Source organism: Myxine glutinosa, chromosome 1 (assembly GCF_964187855.1).
Source record: "Myxine glutinosa chromosome 1, kmMyxGlut1.1, whole genome shotgun sequence".
NCBI classification, from domain to species: domain Eukaryota; kingdom Metazoa; phylum Chordata; class Myxini; order Myxiniformes; family Myxinidae; genus Myxine; species Myxine glutinosa.
Window position 1 is genome coordinate 310,661,297 of NC_136261.1, and position 26,377 is coordinate 310,687,673.

At 43.7% G+C, this 26,377-nt stretch overlaps 1 protein-coding gene across 19 annotated transcripts in view; it reads right to left on the reverse strand.

Moving 5' to 3' along the window:
• Positions 1-26,377, reverse strand: part of CPM (carboxypeptidase M) — a 102,527-nt gene that overhangs the window by 22,342 nt on the left and 53,808 nt on the right. For all 19 annotated transcript variants that reach the window (XR_013621467.1, XM_078768656.1, XM_078768639.1 and 16 more), the window contains 2 exons: positions 23,051-23,203; positions 2,217-2,365 (listed from right to left, as the gene is read on the reverse strand). Coding sequence is in view for 18 of the 19 variants with exons in the window: in XM_078768656.1 (XP_078624782.1) it covers positions 2,217-2,365; positions 23,051-23,203 (302 nt within the window). In the remaining variant the exon portion in view is untranslated. The remainder of the gene's footprint in view (positions 1-2,216; positions 2,366-23,050; positions 23,204-26,377) is intronic.

Genomic DNA, 26,377 nt, shown 5'->3' on the forward strand with positions numbered 1-26,377 from the left:
GGGGGGAAAGGGAGGGGCATGGGGGAAAGGGAGGGGGAGGGGAGGGGAGGAGGGGAAAGGGGAGTGGGGAAGGGGAGAGGGTAGGGTAGGGGGGAAAGGGAGGGGCATGGGGGAAAGGGAGGGGGAGGGGAGGAGGGGAAAGGGGAGTGGGGAAGGGGAGAGGGTAGGGTGGAGGGAGAAGGGAGTGGGAAGGGTAGGGGGAGGGGGAGGGGGAAAGGGAGGAGGAGCGGGAGGGAAGGGGAGGATGGAAGGGGAGGGGGAGGGGGAGGGGTGAGGGAGGGGGAGGAGGAGGAGTGAGGGAGGGGGAGAGGAGGGGAAAGGGGAGGCTCAGGTGGTTATAAGTTATGAATTGTGAGAAAATAACTGTTTTTAAACCCCTATTTAGGTGCATCGTGGTAAAATATGTTATCCTATAAAGTTTCGTGCCGATCAACCTTGGTAGTTCAGAGGAGTATGTTCACGAACAATCAAACAAACAAATATATATATACTAGCCGAAAGCACCCGGCGTTGCCCAGGTTCTTTTTGAATGAATTTACTATAATTCAGCTTTTACTCGCGGTCGTAGAAGATTGACTACTATAATTCAGCTCAGCTTTTAATTGCGAAATGGGCCCAGCCCGGCCGACGTGGGCCTCGACCAGCCTCGCCACCTAGCCTATAACCTTATCGGGGCCCGTCTCGACATTTTTGGTTCTTTTTGAATGAATTTACTACTACTAGGGCATGCCCGTACTATATCTATATCTAAAATTATATCCCCCCCTCTATTTACATGAAATGGTTTGGTCCATGAAATGTTTTGGTCCATTCGCAACGCCAAAGCGAACGGCGAACGCTTTACATGAAATGGTTTGGTTCATGAAATGTGTTGGTTCATTCGCAACGCCAAAGCGAACGGCGAACGGCTTGCGAGTACAGTGACAATCCCCCCCCCCCCCCCCCCCCCTCTATTTAGATGAAATGGTTTTTATTAGTTTTAAAACATAGTTTAACGCCAACATAGCGGCAACATAGTTTGCAAACGTGAAATAAATGAATACGCTCTCAAATGTGCCGTCCGAGGCAGAGTGTGTCCGCCACGTTCGGCACACGCGATAGCTCGCTGCTCTCTGATTGGTTGAATCGTTTTTTGGACATAGCTCGGTAAGTAATTGTCCGATTAATATGAAACCTTGAAAAGGCACATCCTCGGGTCCCCAGCAATATACCTGGCAAGTTTAAAGTATATCGGACCCGTGGTTGTCGAGAAACAGCGGTCACAGACAAACAAACGTACAAACGTACAAACGTACAAACGTACAAACAAACACACAGAGATTACTGGAATTATAGATAGATAATTCAGCTTTTACTCGCGGCTGTAGACGATTGACTACTATAATTCAGCTCAGCTTTTAATTGCGAAATGGGCCCAGCCCGGCCGAGGTGGGCCTCGACCAGCCTCGCCACCTAGCCTATGACCTTCACGGGGCTCGTCCTGACATTTTTGGTTCTTTTTGAATGCATTTACTACTATAATTCAGCTTTTACTTGCGGCTGTAGAAGATTGACTACTATAATTTAGCTCAGCTTTTAATTGCGAAGTGGGCCCAGCCTGACCGAAGCGGCCTCGACCAGCCTCACCACCTAGCCTATGACCTTCACGGGGCCCGTCCCGACATTTTTGGTTCTTTTTGAATGAATTTACTACTATAATTCAGCTTTTACTCGCGGCCGTAGACGATTGACTACTATAATTTAGCTCAGCTTTTAATTGCGAAGTGGGCCCAGCCTGGCCGAAGTGGCCTCGACCGGCCTCGCCACCTAGCCTATAACTTTCCCGGGGCCCGTCCCGACATTTTTGGTTCTTTTTGAATGCATTTACTACTATAATTCAGCTTTTACTCACGGCTGTAGAAGATAGACTACTATAATTTAGCTCAACTTTTAATTGCGAAATGGGCCCAGCCTGGCCGAAGCGGCCTCGACCGGCCTCGCCACCTAGCCTATAACCTTCCCGGGGCCCGTCCCGACATTTTTTGTATTAGAGGTTTCCTCCTATCTTTCACCGTTCAGGAGATTAGCTTGCGCAGACAAACAAACAAACAAAAACTTTCTTATATATATATATATAATACATTCCCTTCAGAAGCCTTAGATAACTGTTAAAAATAAATAAAGAAAAATATGCGACAAATAGCTTGGAATAAATTTCCTCAATATAATGCTCTCACCGTAAAATCGTATTGTCCAGGAAGAAGCAGACGAAAATATTCTCCATGTTGTGTGGTGTTAAAAGGGCGAAGGTTGTTATGGTCAGACACGAGAACATTTGCGCCCACAACTGCACATCCACCCTGATCCAACACTTGCCCCTTCACACCTGTATTTCATCAAAAAGCAAACATGGCAGCATTCCAAAAACAAACATGGTCATGTCCACAATCCAAAGACATTACACAGGAATAATGTTCATAATCGTGGGGTTTGGCCAGGCCTGACGTTAAAAATGAAGATGACTAGGGCAGCAATTTGTAATTCGTTCAAGGTCCACGCGATAGCTCACCTAATCTTCACTAGGGACACTGTGGGATCTGCAACATCCACCAAATGATGCTGGCAGATGGGACACCCAACTTAACATCCATTTGGGGCACTTTGTGATGTGCCATCCTGCTGCAGGGCTCCAACCTGGCAGGTTGTCCGGTCAGGATTTGAGCCCAGACTAGACAGCTCAAGGGTAAGTGTGCTACCTCTGCACCATCTTGCCGGCCCCGGAATCACTTACAAATCAAAGGAAACATTAAATGATTAATTTATGTACAGTTTATGATTTCAGCAAAATGTTTCCTCCTGCTATCGTTATTTTTCTTGTAAGACTAAAATCAACTATTGGATGCATCTTATTCCTTTTGTTGTCTTTCACACAAGCTACGTGTCACATACTGATTAATCCAAAATATAGCCATTAGTCATAAAAGGGATTGCAAATAGTGAATGTGACTTGAGGGAGGGCACCTAGTACACTTATCTATCACAGGACTGCTTGGAGATTGACACCCCAAGGGCCGTCGTAGCAATTAAAGTGAATTAGCAATGTTGCATATAATTATTCCTCAGAAATGCCAGAGGAAATCAAAAGCAAATAATGGAATACAATTAAAAACTTATATTGTTGCAGACTATTCCAGTGGACCAGGAATAATTGGTGGTATCACATGAAAAAGTTGACATACAGAAAATGAAAAACACATTGTTCAAAGATGCAAATCAAACACCTTGCTCATCCTGATGCCATGGAAACCAAGGACTTCAAGATCATTGAATTTCCTGCAATGAAGCTGAGCCTCTGGGCCGATCGCTTTCATCTATGCAGACAGGTCGGTGGTCTCTCTGTCTTATACCGCCCCCTTTCTGGTCTTCCATAATCCACTCTTTCCACGCTCTGTCCTCCCCTCCTCCCACCACCCCAGGTATCTGCGGCGTGCAGTGTTCTGCCAGTTGAACCACCTTCTGGTGAAATTCACAAGATCCAGAATCACTGCTCACTTCCACTCATTTGTTCTTCTCCCCCCTCCCAACTGTGAAACGAATTTCCACATTCAGTTCAATCTCATTCCTCTCTCTACGTCTTCAAGACAGCTGTTCACCACCACCTCAGATCAATCACACCACATCCAAAACCATGATTTTTTTCTATCCCTCCCTCATTCCCACATTAACCCTTCCCAAGTCCACTTCTTTCCAAGTTTCCAGTTTTTTATTTTTCCTTCCTGAGAGTTTGTTTCTGTATAGATCTTGTCTACCACCTGCGTCCTCCCCAATGCCTCATTCTTTCCCACATTACTTGTTTGTCCATCTCCGTCTATTCCGTCCCTCATCCCTGTTGTGTGTGTTCCCCCCCTCTCTTTCTACTCTTCTTTTTCTTATGTTACCGTAAAATGGGGGAGGGGGGGGGGGGCGGGGAATAGGGACAGCAAGGTGAATAGGGACACAAACTGAAAAAAAGTTCGGAAACTTTTTTCGCTGAAAATTGATAACCATACTGATTTGTTGATATTTGGGTTGAAAGTGTTCTCTTGTTTTTTAAAAAGCAACTTATAGTCCCTATTAACCCCATATATGGGTTAAATAGGAATAAATAGGATTTTTATGGCTGTCCCTATTCACCCCGTTTTTTTTTGTTTTTTTTTTGTATACTGAATCGAGGCTCGTGAAAGAGCAAACATTTATTTCACAAACAAATCAACCAGACAAACAAAATATATAAAAGGAGGGAGCGGAAGCCAAGATGGGGAGAGAAGGGGAAGCACACAAACACAACATTTGAGAGCAGGGAGATGTGTGGGAGAGAGAGGGCTTGGGGGGAGGAGGCGTGGGAAGGGGGTGGGGGGGGGGGGTGGGAGAAGTATAAAACACAAGGATACCAAGGACTTCCAGGACAGAAGTTGGTATTTCAAAAAAGTGGATTTGGGGTGAAATTAGCTGGGGTAGAAAAGGTCAAGGTTTTGGATGGGGGAAGATAAGAGATGGTGGTGAACAGCTGTTTTAAAGAACTGGAGGGTGGAGTGGGATTGAAGAGAGTGAGGAAGTTTGTTCCAGAGGCGGGAGAAAAGAGGAATGAAAGAGTGAAGGTGAGCAGAGAGTCTTGATTTTGGCAGTTTAACCATAATCTGCAGTTGCAGATCTGCCTGCAGTTGCAGGCAGATCTTGTGCGACCTGTAGGAATATTTGGGGGACAGAGCCCAGAGAGAGTTGGAGGGGCAAGGCCAGAGAGGAGTCGGTAGAAGACGGAAAGACCACCAACCTGCCTGCGGTGAGTGAGTGAAAGGCCCTTGGAGTTCGCTTCATCGCGGGAGATTCCAATGATTCTGAACGCTTTGGTTTCAACAGCGTGAAGACGAGCTAGGTGTGAGGCAGGGGCACCAGCCCAGAGGGGAGAGCAGTATTCCATTGAGCTGCGGATGAAAGCCTTGTATGTGGTGAGGAGCTCAGGTGTGCCAAGGAAGGACTTCGCACAATGGAGGATGCCCAGTCGGCGACTGGCTTTGGAGGCCAGCTTGGAAATGTGGTTTTCCCAGGAAAGATCATGGCAGATAGTGAGACCCAAAAGCTTGAGTGACAGAACTTCTTGGAGAGGATTATTCAGAAAGTGGATGGGAGGGTTGTCCAGTCGGTCTTTTCGGAGAGACATCGTAAGAGTGTCAGATTTGTCAAGATTGAAAGACATGTTCCACTTGTTTGCCCAGTCTGTGATTTTGTCCAGGTCTGCAGAGAGTGAGGAAGCTGCAGACTGCCGATCTGAGGGATGAGGAATGGAGCGACAGAGAGTAGAGTCATCAGCAAAGAGATAGAGAGGATTTTCAAGAGAGTCAGAGAGATCATTGATGAAGACCAGAAAAAGCACAGTGCCCAGAACACTGCCTTTGGGAACTCCAGCCTGAACAGGAAGAGGAGATGAGAGAAACCCATTCAGGGCCACACGTTGACTACGACTAGAGAGGAAGTCCGCCAGCCATGCGTGGAGATTTCCATGGATACCAAAGGAGGAGAGTTTGGTGAGCAGAGCGGGGTGCCAGACCATATCGAAGGCACATGATATGTCAAGGGAGACAGCTCTAATTTCCTGTTTGGCATTGAGGACCTCCATCCATTGTTGAGAAAGCAGAAGCAGCATGTCCAGAGTAGAGTGACCAGGTCTGAAACCAAATTGATGATCAGAGATCAAGCCATTGGAGAAGAGGAAAGATTTCATATCTGAAGCAATGATGGATTCCATGACTTTGCTGATAATTGGGAGAAGTCTGAGTGGTCTGTAGTTGCTAGGATCTGTTTTTGCACCTTTTTTGTGCAAAGCGGTGATGTTGGCTGATTTCCAAGCAGATGGCAGATGACCTTGAGCAAAAGAGAGGGTGAAGAGAACAGAGAGAGGGAGTGAAAGAGCGGAAGAACAGGATTTTAGGACCCGTGGGCTGATGCCGTCAGGTCTAGTTGCAGAATCAGAGTCGAGGGTTGACAGAAACTTTTCCACCTTGTCAGGAGGAAAGGACACAGAGTCCAGGAGCAGCTGGGTACGACTGGGTACGGTGGTTACAGAGAGGGATTGGTTTGGGACACAAGATTTAGAGGCAAACACAGAGTTGAGGCATTCAGCTTTTTCACGTGCGGAGTCAGCCATGTAGCCGTTTGAGGTGAGGGAGGGGATGGAGGGGGAACAAACACCAGAAACCGATTTGACCAGACGCCACCAGGATTTGGAAGAGGGAGACAGATAAGAGAGTTCGGTCTTGAGAACAGAGAGATATTGTTTCCTGGCTCTCCTGAGGGTGGGGACACACTTGTTTCGGGCTTTGTGAATGGAAATGAGATTTCCTTCCGTTGGATTTGCTTTCCAGGAGACAAAGCAAGTTGTTTCTAGGCAACAGCCTCACCACAAGATTCCGTGTACCATGGACGGGAGGAAGGGTATGACAACTGAAGACGAGATGGGATAAATCTGTGCATGAGAGAGAGCAATTTACTTTGGAAGAATTCCCAGGATGAGTTGATGTCAGAGGTGGTAGAGATGGGAGACCAGTCCAGATGATTGATGGCTGCATGAAGACCGTGCCAGTTGGCCTGAGTGAAATGCCAGACTCGTCGACGCTGAGGAGGCTCTCTGAGAATGGTCAGAGAGATGTCCACTTTAACAAGCACATGATCAGATGAGCCGATTGGAGCAGAAGAAGAGCAGAAGACATTTTCAGGGAAGTTAGTCATAACCAAGTCCAGAAGAGAAGATGCTCCATTGACTGAGATCCGGGTCGGGAAATTAACAGATTGTGTCAGTCCCAGTGAGTCGCAGAAGTCCTTTGCTGAAGAGCCATGGCTTGTGAGAGAGGTACCCACACCCAGCCAACTGGCATGGTGACAATTGAAATCACCACATATGAGGAAGAGAGAGTTGGGATGGGTAGATAGAAGTTGGTCCATATTATCAGACAGCGAGATGTAGATGGAGTCATCACTGTTTGGTGGATGGTACAACACACATTTGAACAAAAGGTGGGAGCGAAGGGGAAGCCGTAGCCAAAGGTATTCCTGGGGGTGAGGTGGAGAGAGGGCAGTGCAGGGCGAGTGAGGAAGTAGTAAGGGCATTTTATGAGATATTTCACAAATCTGTTAACTAAATTGTTATCAAAAAATTTCTTCACCAATATGTTTGTAAAGGTGTGTAATAACATGTGTTAAAATGTTGAAGTTCAACTGTCGTGGGAAACCCAGAAAAAAAGCTGTTGAATTCGGGTACCGAAAAATTATTTTCGAGAATTTTTTTTTTTGTTATCGGCCCTTAAGTAACTTATGAGGGGTCAAATAAGGGTTTTTCATGATTCTGAGTTGATTGTTAACATTTATATTTTCACTTTTACATTTACACACAAAGTAGCTTTTATTTCACATACATATATAATACTCAAGAGTTATTTCTCATTCACAATGTCAGAAGTTTCAACAGTCATTGTCTATGTCTTCTTCAGACTCAACAACATCATGACTGCAGTTTCTGCATGTAATGCCATTACAGACTCCACAGGCCGAGATGCACGTGACCCCATTCTTCTTGCAGCTGCATCGCCGGTTGCTGCAATCTCCATGACAATTACAGCTTGTGAACTGCAATAGCTCCTCAGGAGCCGTGGGGTCCAGTGTTGGAACTGGCTCATACCCATGCACACCTATTGTCCATCCATAGTCACTGGGGTTCAGAGACATGCTCTGTAGAAGGATCCAGTCCCGGGTCTGCAGGTAGGCATGGTGTGAATGTTGTGCAGCTGCACCCTCTGTTGGAGGTAGAGTCTCTGGTTTGATCACTCCTGCCGCTGCCTTCCTTGAGAACATGTTGTACCGAATTTCACCCAATGTAGTATCTCGTCCATGGTAAATGTACTTGAAAATCGCAGTACCAGCCTGAATCACTGTTTCCTTGGTGGCTTCTGTGTCATCCATGGTCGACGTCACTGACTGTCCATCCAGCTTGATCTGCATCTCCATCCCAACTTCAGCTGCTCTCTCAGCATTGACTGCGTCATCTCCAGTGCTTGTGAATCCTGTTGAGAAAGACACGAGCAACTCCTTGTCTCTATCGTTGTCGAATGGCTTGATCTCCTCAAACCATTTTAGGACAAGTTCAACTGCCTCTGCATCTCGCTTCATCTCTGTCTTGGCAAGGTCTCTGTGGACTGGAACATGTTTACTGACGTCCTCCTCCATCCGCCGGTTGACATCAGACAGGTGACTGAGGGTGAGCACCCAGCATTTGTGGCCAGAAAAACTGTTTCTCATTCTTCCTCTGCTCAGTCCACCTTGTGACTTGGCTGCCTTCATTAATGTCTGCTCAATGCAAATGTCACACCATGTGCCGGACCACTCATGACTTGAGTAACGGACAACGTGGTTCCCGTGGGCAGTGAGACATTCTAAGGTGTCTTTGTAAGCAGGCAAAGTTTCTAGTTCCTTCATGAGTTGACAGTACAGCCGTGCGCCCTTGGAATACTGATGATGGCCTGCAGCGGCAAAGATGTGAAGCATCTTGGTAACAATGCAGGACAGATGCCCATTGTGGTCTGCAAGTCGCTCGGTTCTGATAAAGACCTTGATCACATCTACCATGTGGTGGTAATCCACCCAGAGTGCAGGTGTTCTTCCTCCTTTTGCGAGTCGTTTGAAGGTTTCTTCAAACCTTTGCTCAAACACTGGCACTACTGGGTCTGAGTGTCTGGCTCCCATCTTCCCATCAGCCACCTTCTCCATGAAGGTCTTCATGTCACCACGCTCCTCCTCAGTGAAGGCAAGTTTCATGATGTGTTGATAGATGGCTGCATCGATGAGGAGGTGAACACGGATTGCCTTGTCAAAACATCCTCCATCCATGATGTGGTTGGCTGTCGTACTTCCAGGATAGATCAACTGGATCACATCTAGTAGTCCAGAATCTTCCATGATGTTACCCATTGATCCAAGATAAGACTTCAGCAGGTGAAAACCACCCAACCTTGGAATGACGGGTAGATTTGCCTGCTTTATTATATTCACAGCCTTCAGCCAAATCGGAAGATCAAAGGTCACTATAGCGACCCCAGCGCGCCGTATGCACTCTTTCAGAGTGGTGAAGATGGTGTTGAGGTCATTAGGGTCTCCTTCAATAACTGGGAGGAACTCGATCTGTGTGCTCTGCTTTGCATCATTAGCATGGATTCTCTTCATCCAGCCATTCCAGTTGGAGTGTGGGAACTCAGGATCGTTGGCTTTGATCACCCACCCCGCTGCCCAGAGTGTGTCACCTGGAGTGAGGAGTGGCTGATCATGAGCCAGGGAGGAGGAAAGCTCAGCGAGGGGGAGAAACATGATCGCGTTCGTTCCTATCTGTTTCCTTTTTGTAAATGGAATAATCTTTACTTCAGTTCCTCTCAGGATCTTAGCTTTGTCGAGTGCCTTCAACTTCACCCGGGGGAAAGCTGCTGTTGTCTGTGGATCTGGCAAAGGTGGTGCCGGAGAGGTGACTTCGATCCAACCCATTGAGTGAAAGGGAGTGCTTCCGTGAATAGAGACAATGTTTAAATCTATATTGTCTCCAACAAACTGAGTGACTGCATTGTTTGTTTCCCCAACCTCCATAAAGACCACCTGATCATTACTTGACAATTCACTTTCACTGGCTGGCACTTTGGCTGTCATCACTGATTGATCCTCAAGCGCAGCATCAACCGCAACCTCATCATTGATCTGTTCATCGGTTTCCTCCACAATGGTGTCAAGAGTGCCAGAAGTATCTGGAACATCATCTCCACTCCTACTATTAAGGAAGCAGTATTTGTAGTTTTGTGTCTCCGTGTAAGACTCAGTGTATCCCAGCCGGTGGAACTTGTTGAGCATCCATTTTGACCCAAATCTATGATCAAGTTGTATGGCAAGCCCCATTTGGTGTGGCAATACTCCAGACCGAGGTCGACAGGCCTTAATAAAATTCTGCCCCCAAACGGCAACTCTTTCGTCTGTCTTGACAATCGGTCTCAAGAACATCTGAAGGCTTGCAGGAACAAGTGACAGCTGACTATCGATGTCAGTCATACTGTGTGTGGTGGGGTATGACTTTGGACCTAAATCAATCAAGGCAATATCATTGGATATGAACTTGAGTGCCGTCTTTATGATCTGAGTCTTCTCATCTCCATGGTCAAGATTAGCATGATGCCCTCGCAGAATATTGTCGGTGCCATCTTTGATACAGAGTACATCTGCCCTTCTTTCCTGTGTTGTGAAATACAAGGTGTCTTCGTATTTCTCTAGAAGTTTTATCTTTAGCCAATGCTTTGAATAAGAAAGGCTCTTCTCTGGTGACTGATCAAACTCCTGCAGCTTTTCATGGACTTGGTCCATGTTCATTACCCCATGCTCTAATTCTGAGTCTAACCATTCGCAGAATTCAATAAAAACTGCCTCTCGCTCCTCATCAATACTCCTCTGTCCTCTCTTCCTTTTTCCTTCCTCATCAGTCTTGGACAAACTGTCACCTCTCGCAAACATAAGTTTGCATCGCAAATGGTACAGTGTTTCTTCTGCTACCAAGTCGTTGATCCCTTCCAGGCGTCCAGTGACTTCAGTACCCCAGTCATCCCCGCGACTCCGTGCTGTCTTCAGCAAGCTTGCCTTCAGTGTATCTGCAGTCAAATTATCTGGCACTCTGTATTTCTTTCTAGCTTGTGCTGGATTATTTTTGTAGAGCTGGGCTGGTTGGTTGCAAAGAATGCATACATCCTTATACAGGAGGTCAACTGACTGTGATCTTCTAGAACTGCAGCCAGTTGATGAACTGAACTCACAAGTAGTGCGTCTTCTCTTCAACTTTGATGACTCTTTCTCTGCCTTTGATGATGCTTGAGCTGACTTCTTGGTGGTTGCAACAAAGTTGTTGTACAGATCATTTTTACACTTCTGGTGGTACCTCAGTTTTCCTTCCTTTTGAGCCTCCTTCATACGTTCCACAACAGTAACATTTTCGACAGTTTCTGCTTGTTTCAATAAAGTTGAGTATCCCTTTGGAGTTGCCTGTATGAGCCTTTCAGCTGGTGTATCCGAGCGTGCACAGATGAAGCAATTGAGCACAGGTGGAGTAACGTCTTCATCCATATTGCTAGACTCCATGTCCTGCAAAGTAGAAAATGAGATATATTTAGAAATTATTTTTCCACAAAGGAGTGTCTGTGGTGAAATATAAATGTTAACAATCAACTCAGAATCATGAAAAACCCTTATTTGACCCCTCATAAGTTACTTAAGGGCCGATTTAAAAAAATAAAAATTCTCGAAAATAATTTTTCGGTACCCGAATTCAACAGCTTTTTTTCTGGGTTTCCCACGGGAGTTGACCTTCAACATTTTAACACATGTTATTACACACCTTTACAAACATATTGGTGAAGAAATTTTTTGGTAACAATTTAGTTAACAGATTTTTATATGTTTCCCTTACTAAAGAGTTTTTTTAATAAAGATAGCAACCCCTCCTCCAGGAGGAGGCTCAGGTCTATCATACCGGAGGAGGGAGTAACCTGGGAGAGATACCAAGGAATCAGAGACATCATGAAGGAGGAAAGTTTCTGTTAAGCAGATCACGTCTGGTTCGGGTGAATAGGGACAGTCACTAATACAAAAAAATAATAATCAAGAAACAATCCTGAGTTTCCAACTTATTGCTAAATTGATAGCTCAGATGGATGCACATAATATGCACCCATAATATAAACCACGGTGCCAATGAAAAAAAATATGGGATAAAAAGTTTCTCCAAACGGTCCCTATTTCTTGATTATTATTTTTTTTGTATTAGTGACTGTCCTTATTCATCCATAAAACTGGGTGAATAGTGACAGCCATAAAAATCCTATTTATTCCTATTTAACCCATATATGGGGTTAATTGGGACTATAAGTTGATTTTTAAAAAAACAAGAGAACACTTTCAACCCAAATATCAACAAATCAGTATGGTTATCAATTTTCAGCGAAAAAAGTTTCCGAGCTTTTTTTCAGTTTGTGTCCCTATTCACCTTGCTGTCCCTATTCACCCCATTTTACGGTACATCCTGATCCGTTCTATGTTCTAGCTTCTCCATGAGTCTCGACATTGTACACAAAAAACCCATAAAAGTTAGAAGTACAGTATACTAAATAGCAATAAACATAATAAGCATTTGGAGTGTCAAATAAATGTACAAAGTTATCATCAACGTCGAAAACTTCCCTCCACCCTCCCCAAACTCCTTTCCCCAACCCCACCATTCCACCATCGACCTCCAGGCATTGCAAACATTTTCAATTGAAATCATGCTTTGAAGTAATTTCTTGCTTTTGCAATGTAAAAGTTCAGATATGATGTACTACTACTTCTACTACTACTACTTCTTTAACAGCCCCAATTATTCCCGCCTTCTTGTGGAGTCGGCTGAGAAGAGATTTTAGCCTCAACTTTTCATGAACTGGCTTTCACATAACAGTGTAAAACCGAGCCGAGATTCAAACACATACCACATAGCTCAAAGTCGAGTGTAAATCCCTCTCAGCTATCCTGCTAACATTTAGATCAAATAAAGTAGAGACATGAACTAAGCCACACCTCCCATTAAGGTCATGGGTGATTTTGAAAAAGATCATGGGTGAACAAAACACTGAGATAGGTATTAATGATTTTCCTAAAACACAAATGAGGAAAGGAGACAATGCAGAAAATTTTAAAGAAACATTAAAATTGTATCCAAAGTATTCTTTGATTACTAGCAGAGTAACCGCTGGCAACGTTCTTCTGACACATACTTTCATTTGGGCGGTGTATAGGCAACTAACAGCTGCCTCAATCGCTCACTAAAAATAAAAATAACAATAACCTGAGTTACGTGCACGAAGCGAAAGCATGCCTACTGCTTATAATTCAAAATACTTCACTACACTGGAAAACGGGGAGACAGAAATACAGTACGGACTGTAAAGGATGAGGACTTGTAATACCCTCTCTCACCTGGAGGCGGTGCTACACGATACACATTTACATATTTTCATGGAGAATTTGCATCTCCCAACCCCCCACCCCCAAGACCATCAGGCAAATATATAAATACTTCCATGCACTAATAGGGGTCATGATGATCCTATGTAGCAAGTCTTGATCATGCAATCGGCCAAGAACTGTAGGAGTAGCGCGACAAACACACACCGGTCCGTGAATTATAGTATGGATACAAGCATGTAGAGCTTAACTTTGATGAAGATGATAGTAAGAATTGGATTATTATACAGAAGGTAAGTCAATAGGTAGATTAAGTTAACACATTGAGTATTAAGTCCAGTCACTTTAAGCAGAATGTCCGAAACTCAATTGGCAGAAACAAGAAATACAAGGCAAAGCTGAACTTAACACAGGAGGGGTTGGTGTAGCATATTGGTGGATTTACTGTGAGGCATTATTTTTCATACATTTCAATCGAAGAAAAAGCATACCGGAAGGACAACAGCCTCAAGAGCACTTCACAAATCTAGGATTTATTGGAGAGTGGCCAGACGGAAGCCACTTCTGAGAAAGTGGCACATTACAACATGCCTGGAGTTTGCAAAAAGACACGGGAAAGACTCTTAGAGCATGAGGCAAAATATTCTGTGGTCTGATGAGACGAAAATTGAACTCCTTGGCCTGAATGTAAAGTACTATGTCTGGTGGACACCGAGCACAGCTCATCACCCATCTAACACCATCCCTACAGTGAAGCATGGTGGTGGCAGCATCATGTTATGGGGTGCTTTTCAGTGGCATGGAATGGGAGACTTGTAAGGATAAAGGGACCAATCAATGGAGCCAAATACGGGCAACTCCTTGGGGAGAACTTGCTTCAGAGTGCAAAAGACCTTCGACTGCGGAGAAGATTTACATTCCAACAGGACAACAGTATACAGCCAAAGCAACACTGGAATGGCTTCAGAAGAATAAAGTGAAAGTCCTTGAGTGGACCAGCCAAAACCCAGACTTAAATCTCATTGAAAATCTGTGGAAAGACTTGAAGATTGCTGTTCACCAACACTACCCATTCAACTTGATGGAGCTTGAGCAAATCTGCAAGAAAGGATGGGAGAAACTTCCAAAATCCAGATGTGCAAAGCTGATACAGACATACCCAAGAAGACTTGGAGCTGTAATCACTGCCAATGACGCTTCTACGAAGTATTGACTCAGGGGGTTGAATATCTACGTGAATTCGTTATTTATGCATTTTATTTTTTATTCATTTTGTAAAAATTTCGAAAAAATAAATTCGACTTTGACCTTATGGGGTATTGTGTGTAGATCAGAGACCAAAAAAATCTCAATTTAATACATTTTAAATTCAGGATGTAACACAACAAAATATGAAAAAAGTCAGGGGGTGTGAATATTTTCTAAAGGCACTGTTTATATATATATAAACAGTACCATATATATATATATTTATATATATATATATATATATATATATATATACAGGGTGGCCCAGAAGTAATAGGGCAGTTGCCAGAAGTTGCCCAGAAGTAATAGGGCAGTTGCCGGAACAATAGTCACTACAATTTCATTATTATTTTATAATTTATTATTATTATTATGATTAATAATTAATTGATTTTTGTTTGACGTTATTAATTGAGAATTATTTTGATTTCAGAATCCCCAAAGTGGAAGATTTGAACCATGGAGGACCGTAATTACCAACGTTATACAAGCGAACAGCGTGTATTTATTGTGAAGACATTTTACAAAACGGAGAATAAGAGTGAGACGTGCCGCATTTTTAAAGAGCACTTTCACCTGTTAATAAAACGAGACACAGTGGCCAACCTTATCAAGCGCTTTGAAACCACTGGTTCAGTTAAAGACTTGGTGAGACCTGGAAGACCAAGATCCATCTGCACTGAAGAAAACAAACAGGTTGTTGAAGCTGCTTTTAGCCAAAGTCCAAAAAAGACTACCAGGTGAGCTAAACAAGAAATTGGCATTTCAAGAACATCCATTCAGAGGATGCTTCACGAGCTCAACTTGAAACCATATCATCCTCATTTGCTCCATGTTATGACTGAAGACGATCCAGATCAGCGAGTAGAGTTTTGCAAATGTTTTAGACAAAAATGTGTCGAGGATGACACCTTTCCTGAAAAAATATTTTGGAGTAATGAAGCAACTTATATGTTGAATGGCCATGTCAATCGGCACAACACTGTTTATTTGGGCAAGTGAAAATCCGCACGATGAAGTTGAAAAGGATGTCAACACCCCAGGTGTCACCGTTTGGATTGGGATTTGTGCTGCTGGTCTCATGGGTCCGTTCTTTTTTGACCAAACAGTGACTGGTGAGAGTTATGTGGCGATGCTGAACAACTAATTTCTTATAGCTGTAGCTAACTGGCCGAATATTGACGAAATGTGGTTCCAGCATGATGGGGCACAAGCCCATTACAGTATCGTTGCGTGCAATTGGTTGGATGAACATTTCCCTCAGCGGTGGATTGGTCGCCGTGGACAAGTTGAGTAGCTGCCCAATCACCAGATCTTACTCCACCGGATTTTTTCCTCTGGGGCACTCTAAAGAATGCGGTTTACACTCAGAAACCCCGGACAATAGAGCAACTGAAACAGAAAATTGTTGATGCTTGCGCACAAATGACTGCGGATTTATGTTGGAAGGTATGCTACTCTGTGGTGAAAAGAGTTGGGCAGCTCAGTGAACAATTTTTGTAACAGTTTCTGTTTTGTTGTGTGTCTAAATATTATGTTCTGCACATACATTGCATACATATATTATGATCTGCTAATAAAAAATTTCTGCTTAAATGTGGATTCTCTGACTGCCCTTTTACTTCTGGGCAACTTCTGGCAACTGCCCTATTACTTCTGGGCCACCAATGAACCGTCCTAGCTGTACGGTATATATATATATATATATATGTATATATATACATATATATCAGTCATTATGCGACTTCATACCATGAGTGGTGAACCACCATTAAGGTATCCGATCCAGCTATGCTGTACCTTAATGGGAGCGATAACTTAACATTAGGCTGGAGAACTTAAATTATAATCTGATATATATATATACACACACACATGTATAGATGTACATATACTAGTGGGGTATGCTTACACATTTTAAGCAATAACGAACTGTTCTTCTTTTGTAGGTACAGAATAAATCAGAGCTTTATGATTATCGGCAAGCATCACCGATCTCCTGCTAGATATCAATTTAGGTTTTTTTTTTTAATGGGTGCGTTTATGGTTGGTGTTTTCATATGTAAATTTTCATCAAGGTTTTTATTTCATAATTTACAGTTATATAAATTACAATTTTCAAATGCTAGATATCGATTGAGGTTCTTTTTCATTTTCAGACACTTTTTGACGGTTCTGTGGTCTTTTCCAGTGTATCGGCTTCGATTTCCGTCAGCACGCCAAATTTCAGCTTTCTATATCACCCGGAAGGTACTATATATATAATATTGTATTGGTTATTTGGGTAATGATTAATGATGCACCCCTACTTGTGATTAGTGAAGACACCAGATCCGGTCGCATCGCAGCCATTGCTGCGCAATCTGGGACAAACAAATGCCATCTGCCACATGGACAATAGACATGTTGTCTTGGGCCTACCAATAACAACCAGTAGACATCACCATTATCTCTAGTGGTCGGGAGTTTTATGAAGATGATTAATGAAGTTCTCCGACCTGAACGAACAACTTGACTACACAATCATGGCGCCATCATGACTGCAGCCCGAGAAATGCCTCTTGCATTCCAAAGATGCCAATATCAAATGTTGTCAACAAGCAGATGAAAAGCGAAGCTACCGACTAATTTTGACCTTTTTGAGGCACGCCAGGGCAACACATCGCTGTTCCATCCACTTGATGACTTTTAAGCTTCATGGCCTGCAGGACAAACTGGTTGAAGGTGCAAACATAACTGGTTAGTGATTAACCAGTATAAAGCTTCATTCAAACTTTGCTAGGCTCCTGGCACAAGATGGTGTTGTTTTTTAAAGGAAATACGGGATTAACTGGACATCGAAATAGAACAAAGGACAAGGCTATAAAAGAGACCTGTTTAGTTGCCCTAAGAAGGCAAATTTACGCATGATTGGTCAGAAGTTTGTTTTTCAGTTGTTGCAGCTTCATAAGACTGGCAAGGAGATGGACATGCAGAATGAGGACTTCTTCAAGTGGTTGATTCTGCAAGACAAGACTCAATATTTGAAGCATCCTGAGGACTTACTCTTGCTGTATCTTGTGTTTTGAGTCAAAGGAATGGAGAAAGCCAGAAAGATGAGAAACATGAAGACAGCTGGAGAACTACAGCACTAGGTACAGAACATTCCTGCACGCCCCACTTCCTACAGACACTGCCTGCACAGTGCACATCGAACTGAGCAACGACACAAGAGCCAATAATATGAAAATAGTCAGAGGAAGAGAGAGAATGAGCCGAGCTTCTTGCACACATCAGCAACACCGTTTAGTAAACATAAACTACGCTCGATTGATAAAATGGTTGGGTCTCAGGATGGTACGTTGAGGATCAAAACAGATGAGAGGGTGAAATAACCTGTGCAATTGCCCAGAAGTTTTTGTTACACAATAAGTGCGCAGCCATTGCTGGTGAGTAACATATTGTTGCACAACGGGTTCACACCACAAATGAGTGTGGTCAAGCCACCAGGTTAGTGGCTTGGGTTTGCTGTACTGCCATTGCATTTGAAAGACAGTGGAGCTGCCTCGTGATGGGGAATCCAGCACTGCGAGGCAAGTGCACCAACTGTGTTGATTGTTTCTCGGCCAGTAATCTTCTTTGTTTGCAAAAGAGAGTTCAGTGAGGTAGCAGGGAGGCTTAAACCGTTTATTTTTCATGAATCTGAAAGTTTTTCCCACAATGCATACAAAATGAGGAAGATATCACAGCCCAAGGCATTTTCTATAGTGTGAAGCGCGAGTTTAGAAATGGAGTTAAAACTAGCCTTAAATTAGGGGATGGGGTTAGTATTTATTTGTTTATTTATTTATTTTTACATATTAGATACACAAATATCACACACACACACATCTACACACACACATCTACATACACACACACCTGCACACACACACACACACACACACACACACACACACACACACACACACACACACACAACGGAGGTGGCGGATACTTTGAGACATGGTGGGTCTCCATTCCATCTCCTGAAACCCACCCACGTGTGGATATAGCAGCTAACAACAACAACAATTTACACACACATACATGCATATACAGGCACACACATGTACACACACAGACACATGGAGGTGGATACTTTGAAACCTGGGAGGGCTCCGTTCCATATTCTGAAACCCACACAGGTGTGGACAAAGCAGTTAACAACAATAACTTACACACACACACATACATGCATATATGGGCACACACATGTAAACACACACACACACACACACACACACACACACACACACAGGTGGATACTTTGAGACCTGGGAGGGCTCCGTTCCTCCTTCTGAACCCCGCATCATTGAGATAACAACCCCCAAGAGCAGGCTGGAAGTTTTTTATACAGCCCTTAGGGAGGATGGATATCCGCCTATTGTCATGTTGTGGTCCATTTATTTTATTTAATATTTTTTTCAGTTGACCTTAGGCTCATAGAGGAGCCTGTGATCATGTGCAGGACAAAAGCAACACTGTACTTTAATGTGAATTACAAGGACATTTGTAGACAATATATAAATGGCTCATAAAGCTCCAAACTCAGCTTCATTAGTAGACAATGAACTTGGGTTTGGAGCTTTATGGGCCATTAGTTCAGAAGCAAATGTTAAACAGGTGAATGCAATGATCATCTTTTAATGATGTTTTCATGATTAACTTCTGCGAAATGATCATTTTTTTTATTCTCTGAAGTGCCTCGGATAGAATTCAATCAATCAAATGCAACATATACTCTTGACAGAGCATTCGTATTGCCAAAACAGTTCCTGGGCAAAGGTTATGCTGGGTAGTTTGCCATTGCCTTTCCAGAAATCAGTCGTAGGAGAAATTTGTAATTTGTTCAGCGTGCCGGTGATAACTCATCTCCTCTGCGAAAGATACCGTGGGATGTTTAACGTCCAGCAGCTAATTGTAAAAGACGGGACACCCAGTGTAACATTCATCTGAGGGTTGGTGCGCACACTGAGGTGTCACTCCACCTGCCAAACACCAAGGTGACAGTTTGTAGCTCGGTCGAGATGCAAACCGAGGCTCGAGGGGATTTTTGAAGGTTATTCGGTATCATTTTACATTGGCAGTAATGAAGGACCAAAGCTCAAGTACACCATAGGTAGCTAATAACATTGCTCTATAAAGTCCAGTGCTTACGAATCATTAGAAATGCCATTTTGCAATGATTATGCTTACTCTGCTGCCCTCTTGTGGGCCTAAAATTATGAGGAGACGCACTGCAAGCAGCGATTCCTAAGATTAAAGAAAACAGCATTGAATTTGCTCTACTTCACCTTCTTTATCCTTAAAATACAGCCAACATCACTGTAAAAGTCAAACATGGTGTAAAAACACATCATTTTAACTGCAGGCCAATTATATTACTTCCAATTACAAGCGAAGTTATGAAATCCATCATCGTGGCTGACAACAAATCCTGTGTTTTCTCCAATGGATCTCCAGTGTTTCTCCATTTCTCCAGTGTTTCTCCAATGGATCTCCAGTGTTTCTCCATTTCTCCAGTGTTTCTCCATTTCTCCAGTGTTTCTCCAATGGATCTCCAGTGTTTCTCCATTTCTCTAGTGTTTCTCCATTTCTCCAGTGTTTCTCCTGTATGATCATCAGTTCAGATTCAGACGCTGTCACTCCACCCAGGAACTGCTGCTTCTCCTCTCCCAACAATGGATGGATGCCCTCAATCTCCGACATGAAATCAGCGCCATCTCTCTTTCTCTCTGGACATGATATATGTCAAGCTTTTCACATAGTCTGACACACAACCCTGCCCTCTAAACTCTCTACCTATGACATCTAAGGCCACTTCTCATGGCTTCCTGATTTCGTCCACTCTCGTAGACAGTGCGTGACTTGATGGGATCTGCTCATCTCTCCTCCCTGTCGATTCTGGAATGCACCAAGGGTCTCTTCATGCAATGAACCATTGTGCACAAGGTCCCATTGAGGTCTGGGGCCAAAAACGATATGTAGCATAATATTTCAAAAAAGGTTGTGCGCAGGTTATGACTAAACTTGGTGGATGAGTTGGTGGTGACAAGAACAAGCCGATTAGATTTTGGTTTAGGTCCACATGTAGATCCGGCCTATCAGTGGATATGAAACGTAAACTGTTCAACCTGGTGGAGGTATGCGCTCTACTGAGTGCTGTTATAGTCACCTCCACCACCAAAGATGGATGGAGGTTATGTTTTCACCCCTGTCTGTCTGTCTGTCTGTTTGTGAACAAGATATCTCAAAAAGTAGTGGACCGATTCGGACGAAATTTGGCAGAGATGTAGTGTATGTGACAAGGACGAAATTATTACATTTTGGCGAAGCTACGGATTCGGATCCTGCTAGTAGAATTTTTAAAGTGATTCTTCACCATTGGGAGATTGGGCCAAAAACGATACATAGCAGGATATCTCAAAAAGTTGTGGACGGATTTGGACGAAACTTGGTGGAGAGGTTGTGTGTGTCACAAGGACTAATCGATTCGGTTTTGGTGAAGATTTTAATATGGATTCGGATATGAGTATTATGTAATTTTTAAAGTGATTCTTCAGCATTGAGAGATAGGGCCAAAAACGATACATAGCAGGACATCTCAAAAAGTTATGGATGGATTTGGACGAAACTTGGTGCACAGGTTGTGTGTGTGAAAAGGCTGAATCATTTCGATTTTGGTGAAGATCCGGATCCGGTTCCGGCTAGTATAATTTTTAAGTGATTCTTCACCATTGGGAGATAGGGCCCAAAACGATACAAAGCAGGATATCTCAAAAAGTTGTGGATGGATGATTTTGATTAAATGTGATTCTGCATTGTGATTTTCTGGTCTAGTCTGGGATATAAAACGTAAACTGTTTACCTGGCGGAGGTATGCCCTCTACTGGGTGCCGTTCTAGTTTCGCAATGTAATGTATTTGCGCATTTTGTCAAGTGCCTTCGCATGTTTTTATATTCATCTCGTGTGTCCTTGCCCAGGCCCTATGGTCTTGTGAGCTTTGTTCAGGTCGGTTGCTGTGTTTCCTCTCCTTCCAGGAATTCCTGTCTGTCTGCTGCCCTGCTTGTTGCCTCGCTGACCCACTGTCGGTACATGTGACCATTGCGCACTTACGATTTTGGGTGGTGGTTCATGACAATGTCCTGTTTTTGGAGATCTATTATTTATTATCTTCGTCTTTCATACCCTTGGTTTTATCTACCCCCTCACCCGAAACTCTCTCTTTTTCCACCAATTGTGGATAATCTATAAAAAAAATTGTATTACATTCATGTATTGTGACATGGGTTTTTTAAATAAACAAAATTTGTAGAAAACCTTTTTACAAAAGTATTTTCGATACAGGATACAAGTTTTTCCATATGATAAATAATACAATTGTAATATGTGCGACATTGCTCGGAAACGTGAGTCTTGTTTTTCCACTTAGTACCTAACTTCCCCGCATGTGGCCCTGGTGGTGGTGTTGTGGATGGCTGCCACACTACAAGAGTGCAACCCTACGAGCATTGAGGTGTCATCCGGTTTCCAAAAGCAAACTCATCGTAACAGTGCATTCTTGTGGTGGGGCAGCCATTAGATTACTAGTGCCATACATGGGAAAGTTGGGTACTAAGTGATCAACAAATAACTCACACTTGCCCCTGAAAAATTGTACATAATGCAATTGCACACACGCACTATTAGTGGCAGTAAAATTCACATTAAAAAAAAGAATTTGTATGCATCGTCGAGGCTCTTGGAAGAGTTAGTAAACTGAATGGATCAGGACATAACAGGATGCAAAAGGAACAGTTGAGAGAGAGGGGGGAAACACCAACAGCAGAGTAGAAGGCCAAGCTATAGGGAGACTTGGACAAACAAAGGGAGTGGGGAGAAATGGGGACTGGAGAGGGTGAATGGGGTGGACAAGATGGATACAGAAAGAAATCTCAGTAGGGAAAATTGGAAATTTGGAAGGAGGAGGGTTAACAAGGGTTGGGATAGAGGAGTTGAACAAGGGTAGAAAAGATCATGGTTTTGGATTGGGGACAATCTCCGATGGTGGGGAATAGCTATCTTGAAGACCTGGAGGGAAGATTGAGATTGAAGAGGATGTGGAAGTTGGTTCCACAGGCAGGGAAACAGAGGAACGAATGAGTGTACGTGAGCGGTTATCCTGGATTTGCGTAGTTTTACCAAAGGGCGTTTGATTGTGGACCATGTGAGCTCTGCAGAAACCTGGAGAGGACAAAGCACGGAAAGAGCAGAGAGTGCAAGACCAGACAAAAGGTGGTAGAAGACAGAGAGACCACCGACCTGTCTGTGATGGCGAAGTCATATGCCCATAGACTCAGCTTCATCACAGGAGATTCCAATAATCTTGAAGGCCTTGGTTTCATTGATGCAATAGTAATATATTTCTACCTTCAGATGTCATCAATAATGAATAATAAACGTATTCAGCTTAAAATGCCACATGCACAAGGCAACCTATACACCATTTAATGAGACATAGCAAGTAGGAATGAGAAAGTGCAGTGAAGCAGGAAGCCTTTTTTGTGAAATAAAATTAAATAAAACAACTTATACGGGTAAATGTGTATCGACAAAAATCCATAAATTGTCAAAAATCTGTCGGCAAAATACAAGCTTGGTGGGGTTTACACTTGCTTTTTATGTCCTATCGGTATATTCGCCACTAATTGTGGAAAGTCAAAAATGGAGATGATGCACAGACAAATGAATACAAGGAAGAATACAAACATTGGTGCATACCTAAATGTGCTTTATGTAGAAAAGCTTGAAGAGCTGGCAGGTTTTCATCCCAGAAGTCCTTCAGTTTATCACTCTCTGGATATTTACAGCAGCTCACTTCCAACGTCACCTCCATACACTGACCCCACACATAGTTGTAATCTTGCATTCCACCTGCCCAAAAACACAAAGTATGTGTACATCCCTAACAAACACATATGTGACTAATCGTGCACACCTGATAGGATGTTAGAAAGGGTAGGGGAATGACAGATGAGATGTTTACGCTGAGACAGCTGGTGGAGAAGAGGTTGGAGGCGCAAGGTGAAATGGCATTGGGATTTGTGTATCTAGAGAAGGCCTACGACACTGTCCCGAGAGAGATAGTGCTGGCGACACTTAGATGGATGGGAGTGCCAGAAGCAGAAGTTAGGTTGGTGGAAGGGATGTATAAGGGAATGAAGGGGAGAGTTTTGTTTGGTCCTGGGTTGTTGGAGGAGTTCAATGTGAACATTGGTTTGAGGTAAGGAAGCGCTCTCAGCCCACTCCTGTTTATCATGGTGATGGAGCTGGTAAGGAGGAAGGTAAACATTAAATATATTCTGGGGAGGATATTGTATGCAGATGATCTGGTTGTTATGGTGGAGAGTGGGCGGGTGATGCAGGAAGTACTGGCGGAGTGGAAGGAGGCATTTGAGAAACATGGGCTGAAAATGAGCATGGAGAAGACCGAGATGATGTGGGTTGGGCAGCAGAGAAAATAAATGAATATCAGGTCAGAGGGGATGGAGATCAGACAAGGAAATAGGTTTGAGTTTCTGGGGAGAACAGTGACTGAGGATGGCAAGTCAGAGGCAGGGGCGCGGAGGAGAATTCAGGTGGGCGTGAATGTGTGGAGGAGGGTGGAGGGTATAACGGCAGATAGAAAGATTTCAAGGAGATTGAAAGAAAAGGTTCTGATGTAATGTGTAACGCCGGCCTACATTTACGGTCTTTGGAAGATGGCACCGACAGAGAGACAACAACAGAAGCTGCAGGTTTGCGAGAACTGGGTCAGGAGGATTGTGGGAGTGAAGAGGGTGGATAGAAGGAGAATGGATGAACTGAGGGAGGAGATTGTTGTGCAGATGAGCTTGACAGGGAGATTGGTAAAATGCCAGCTGAGATGGGCTGGACATTTGGTGCAGATAGGGGAAGAGAGAATAGCAAAGAGAGCGGATAGGTTGAGGTAACAAGGCAGGAGGACAAGCGTTACGCCTAGGTCCCCCGTCGGTGAAGTGATGTGAGTTGACAAAGTGGAAGACACAGAAAACATGCTATGATATGATATTTTGCTCACAAGATTCAGACATACATGGAGGTGGCCATCTTGGATTTTCAATCTTTTGATTTCAATTTTCAATCCACCCAATTTTCAATAGCGTTCTTCCTTATGCCTAGATACACCCACACACCAGATTAGAAGTTGGTACTTCGCTTATTTTTCAAGATATTCCGCTCACAAGGTTCAGACATACATGGCGGCGGCCATCTTGGATTTTGACGTGGCGACCCAATTTTCAATAGCGTTCTTCCTTGTGCCTAGATACACCCAAACACCAGATTAGAAGTTGGTACTTTGCTTATTTTTCAAGATATTACGCTCACAAGGTTCAGACATATATATGGTGGCGGCCATCTTGGATTTTGACGTGGCGACCCAATTTACAACAGCGTTCTTCCTTATGCCGAGATACACCCACACACCAAATTAGACGTTGGTACTTCGCTTATTTTTCAAGATATTCATCTCACAAGGTTCAGGCATACATGGCGGCGGCCATCTTGGATTTTGACGTGGCGACCCAATTTTAAACAGCCTTCTTGCTTGTGCCTAGATACACCCACACACCAGAATAGAAGTTGGTACTTCGCTTATTTTTCAAGATATTTCGCTCACAAGGTTCAGACATATATATGGTGGCGGCCATCTTGGATTTTGACGTGGCGACCCAATTTTCAACAGCCTTCTTCCTTATGCCGAGATACACCCACACACCAAATTAGAAGTTGGTACTTCGCTTATTTTTCAAGATATTCATCTCACAAGGTTCAGACATACATGGCGGCGGCCATCTTGGCTTTTGACGTGGCGACCCAATTTTCAACAGCCTTCTTCCTTATGCCGAGATACACCCACACACCAAATTAGAAGTTGGTACTTCGCTTATTTTTCAAGATATTCATCTCACAATGTTCAGACATACATGGCGGCGGCCATCTTGGATTTTGACGTGGCGACCCAATTTTAAACAGCCTTCCTGATTGTGCCTAGATACACCCACACACCAGATTAGAAGTTGGTACTTCGCTTATTTTTCAAGATATTTCGCTCACAAGGTTCAGACATATATATGGTGGCGGCCATCTTGGATTTTGACGTGGCGACCCAATTTTCAATAGCGTTCTTCCTTATGCCGAGATACACGCACACACCAAATTAGAAGTTGGTACTTCGCTTATTTTTCAAGATATGCAGGTTACAAGGTTCAGACATACATGGCATCAGACATACATGGCGGCGGCCATCTTGGATTTTGACGTGGCGACCCAATTTTAAATAGCGTTCTTCCTTGTGCCTAGATACACCCACACACCAGATTAGAAGTTGGTACTTCGCTTATTTTTCAGGATATGCAGGTTACAAGGTTCAGACATACATGGCATCAGACATACATGGCGGCGGCCATCTTGGATTTTGACGTGGGTTGCACCCACACACCAAATTCGAATGCGGTCCTTCGCTTACGCATGCACGCATGCACGCACGCCCGCACGCACGCACGCCCGCACACACACACGCACGCCCGCACGCACGCACGGACGGACGGACGGACGGACGGAGGAGAAAGCCATAGTCCCCCTTTCGCTCCGCTGTGCGATGGGGGACAAAAAGAGGTTGACCACGGTTGAGATGGGAGGATTGTGTGTAGAGGGATATCAGTAATGTGGGGGTTATTGGAGGGTGGAGAGAGTCGGCTGAGGACAGAGGGAAGTGGAGATAGTGGTCAAGGCAGGTAAGAAGCTTGATGCCATCGGATCTCACCACTTAATCTGTCAGGTCTGTTAAATTATTACAGTCTGTTAAACAGTTATATCCGTTAATTTGTCTCCAATCCAAGGAAATGTGATATGGGCCATATGTATTCAATAAGAAACTTAAACAGATTGTATTAGAAGTTCACAACAAAAGTATTAGGTCTCATTAGATTGCACCGTACAGTTTTAATTTTGCACAAGTTATCATTCAAGGGCGCAGTAAAAATCAAAACTTTACTGAACAGGATACGAAAGCACTGATATGCGCAG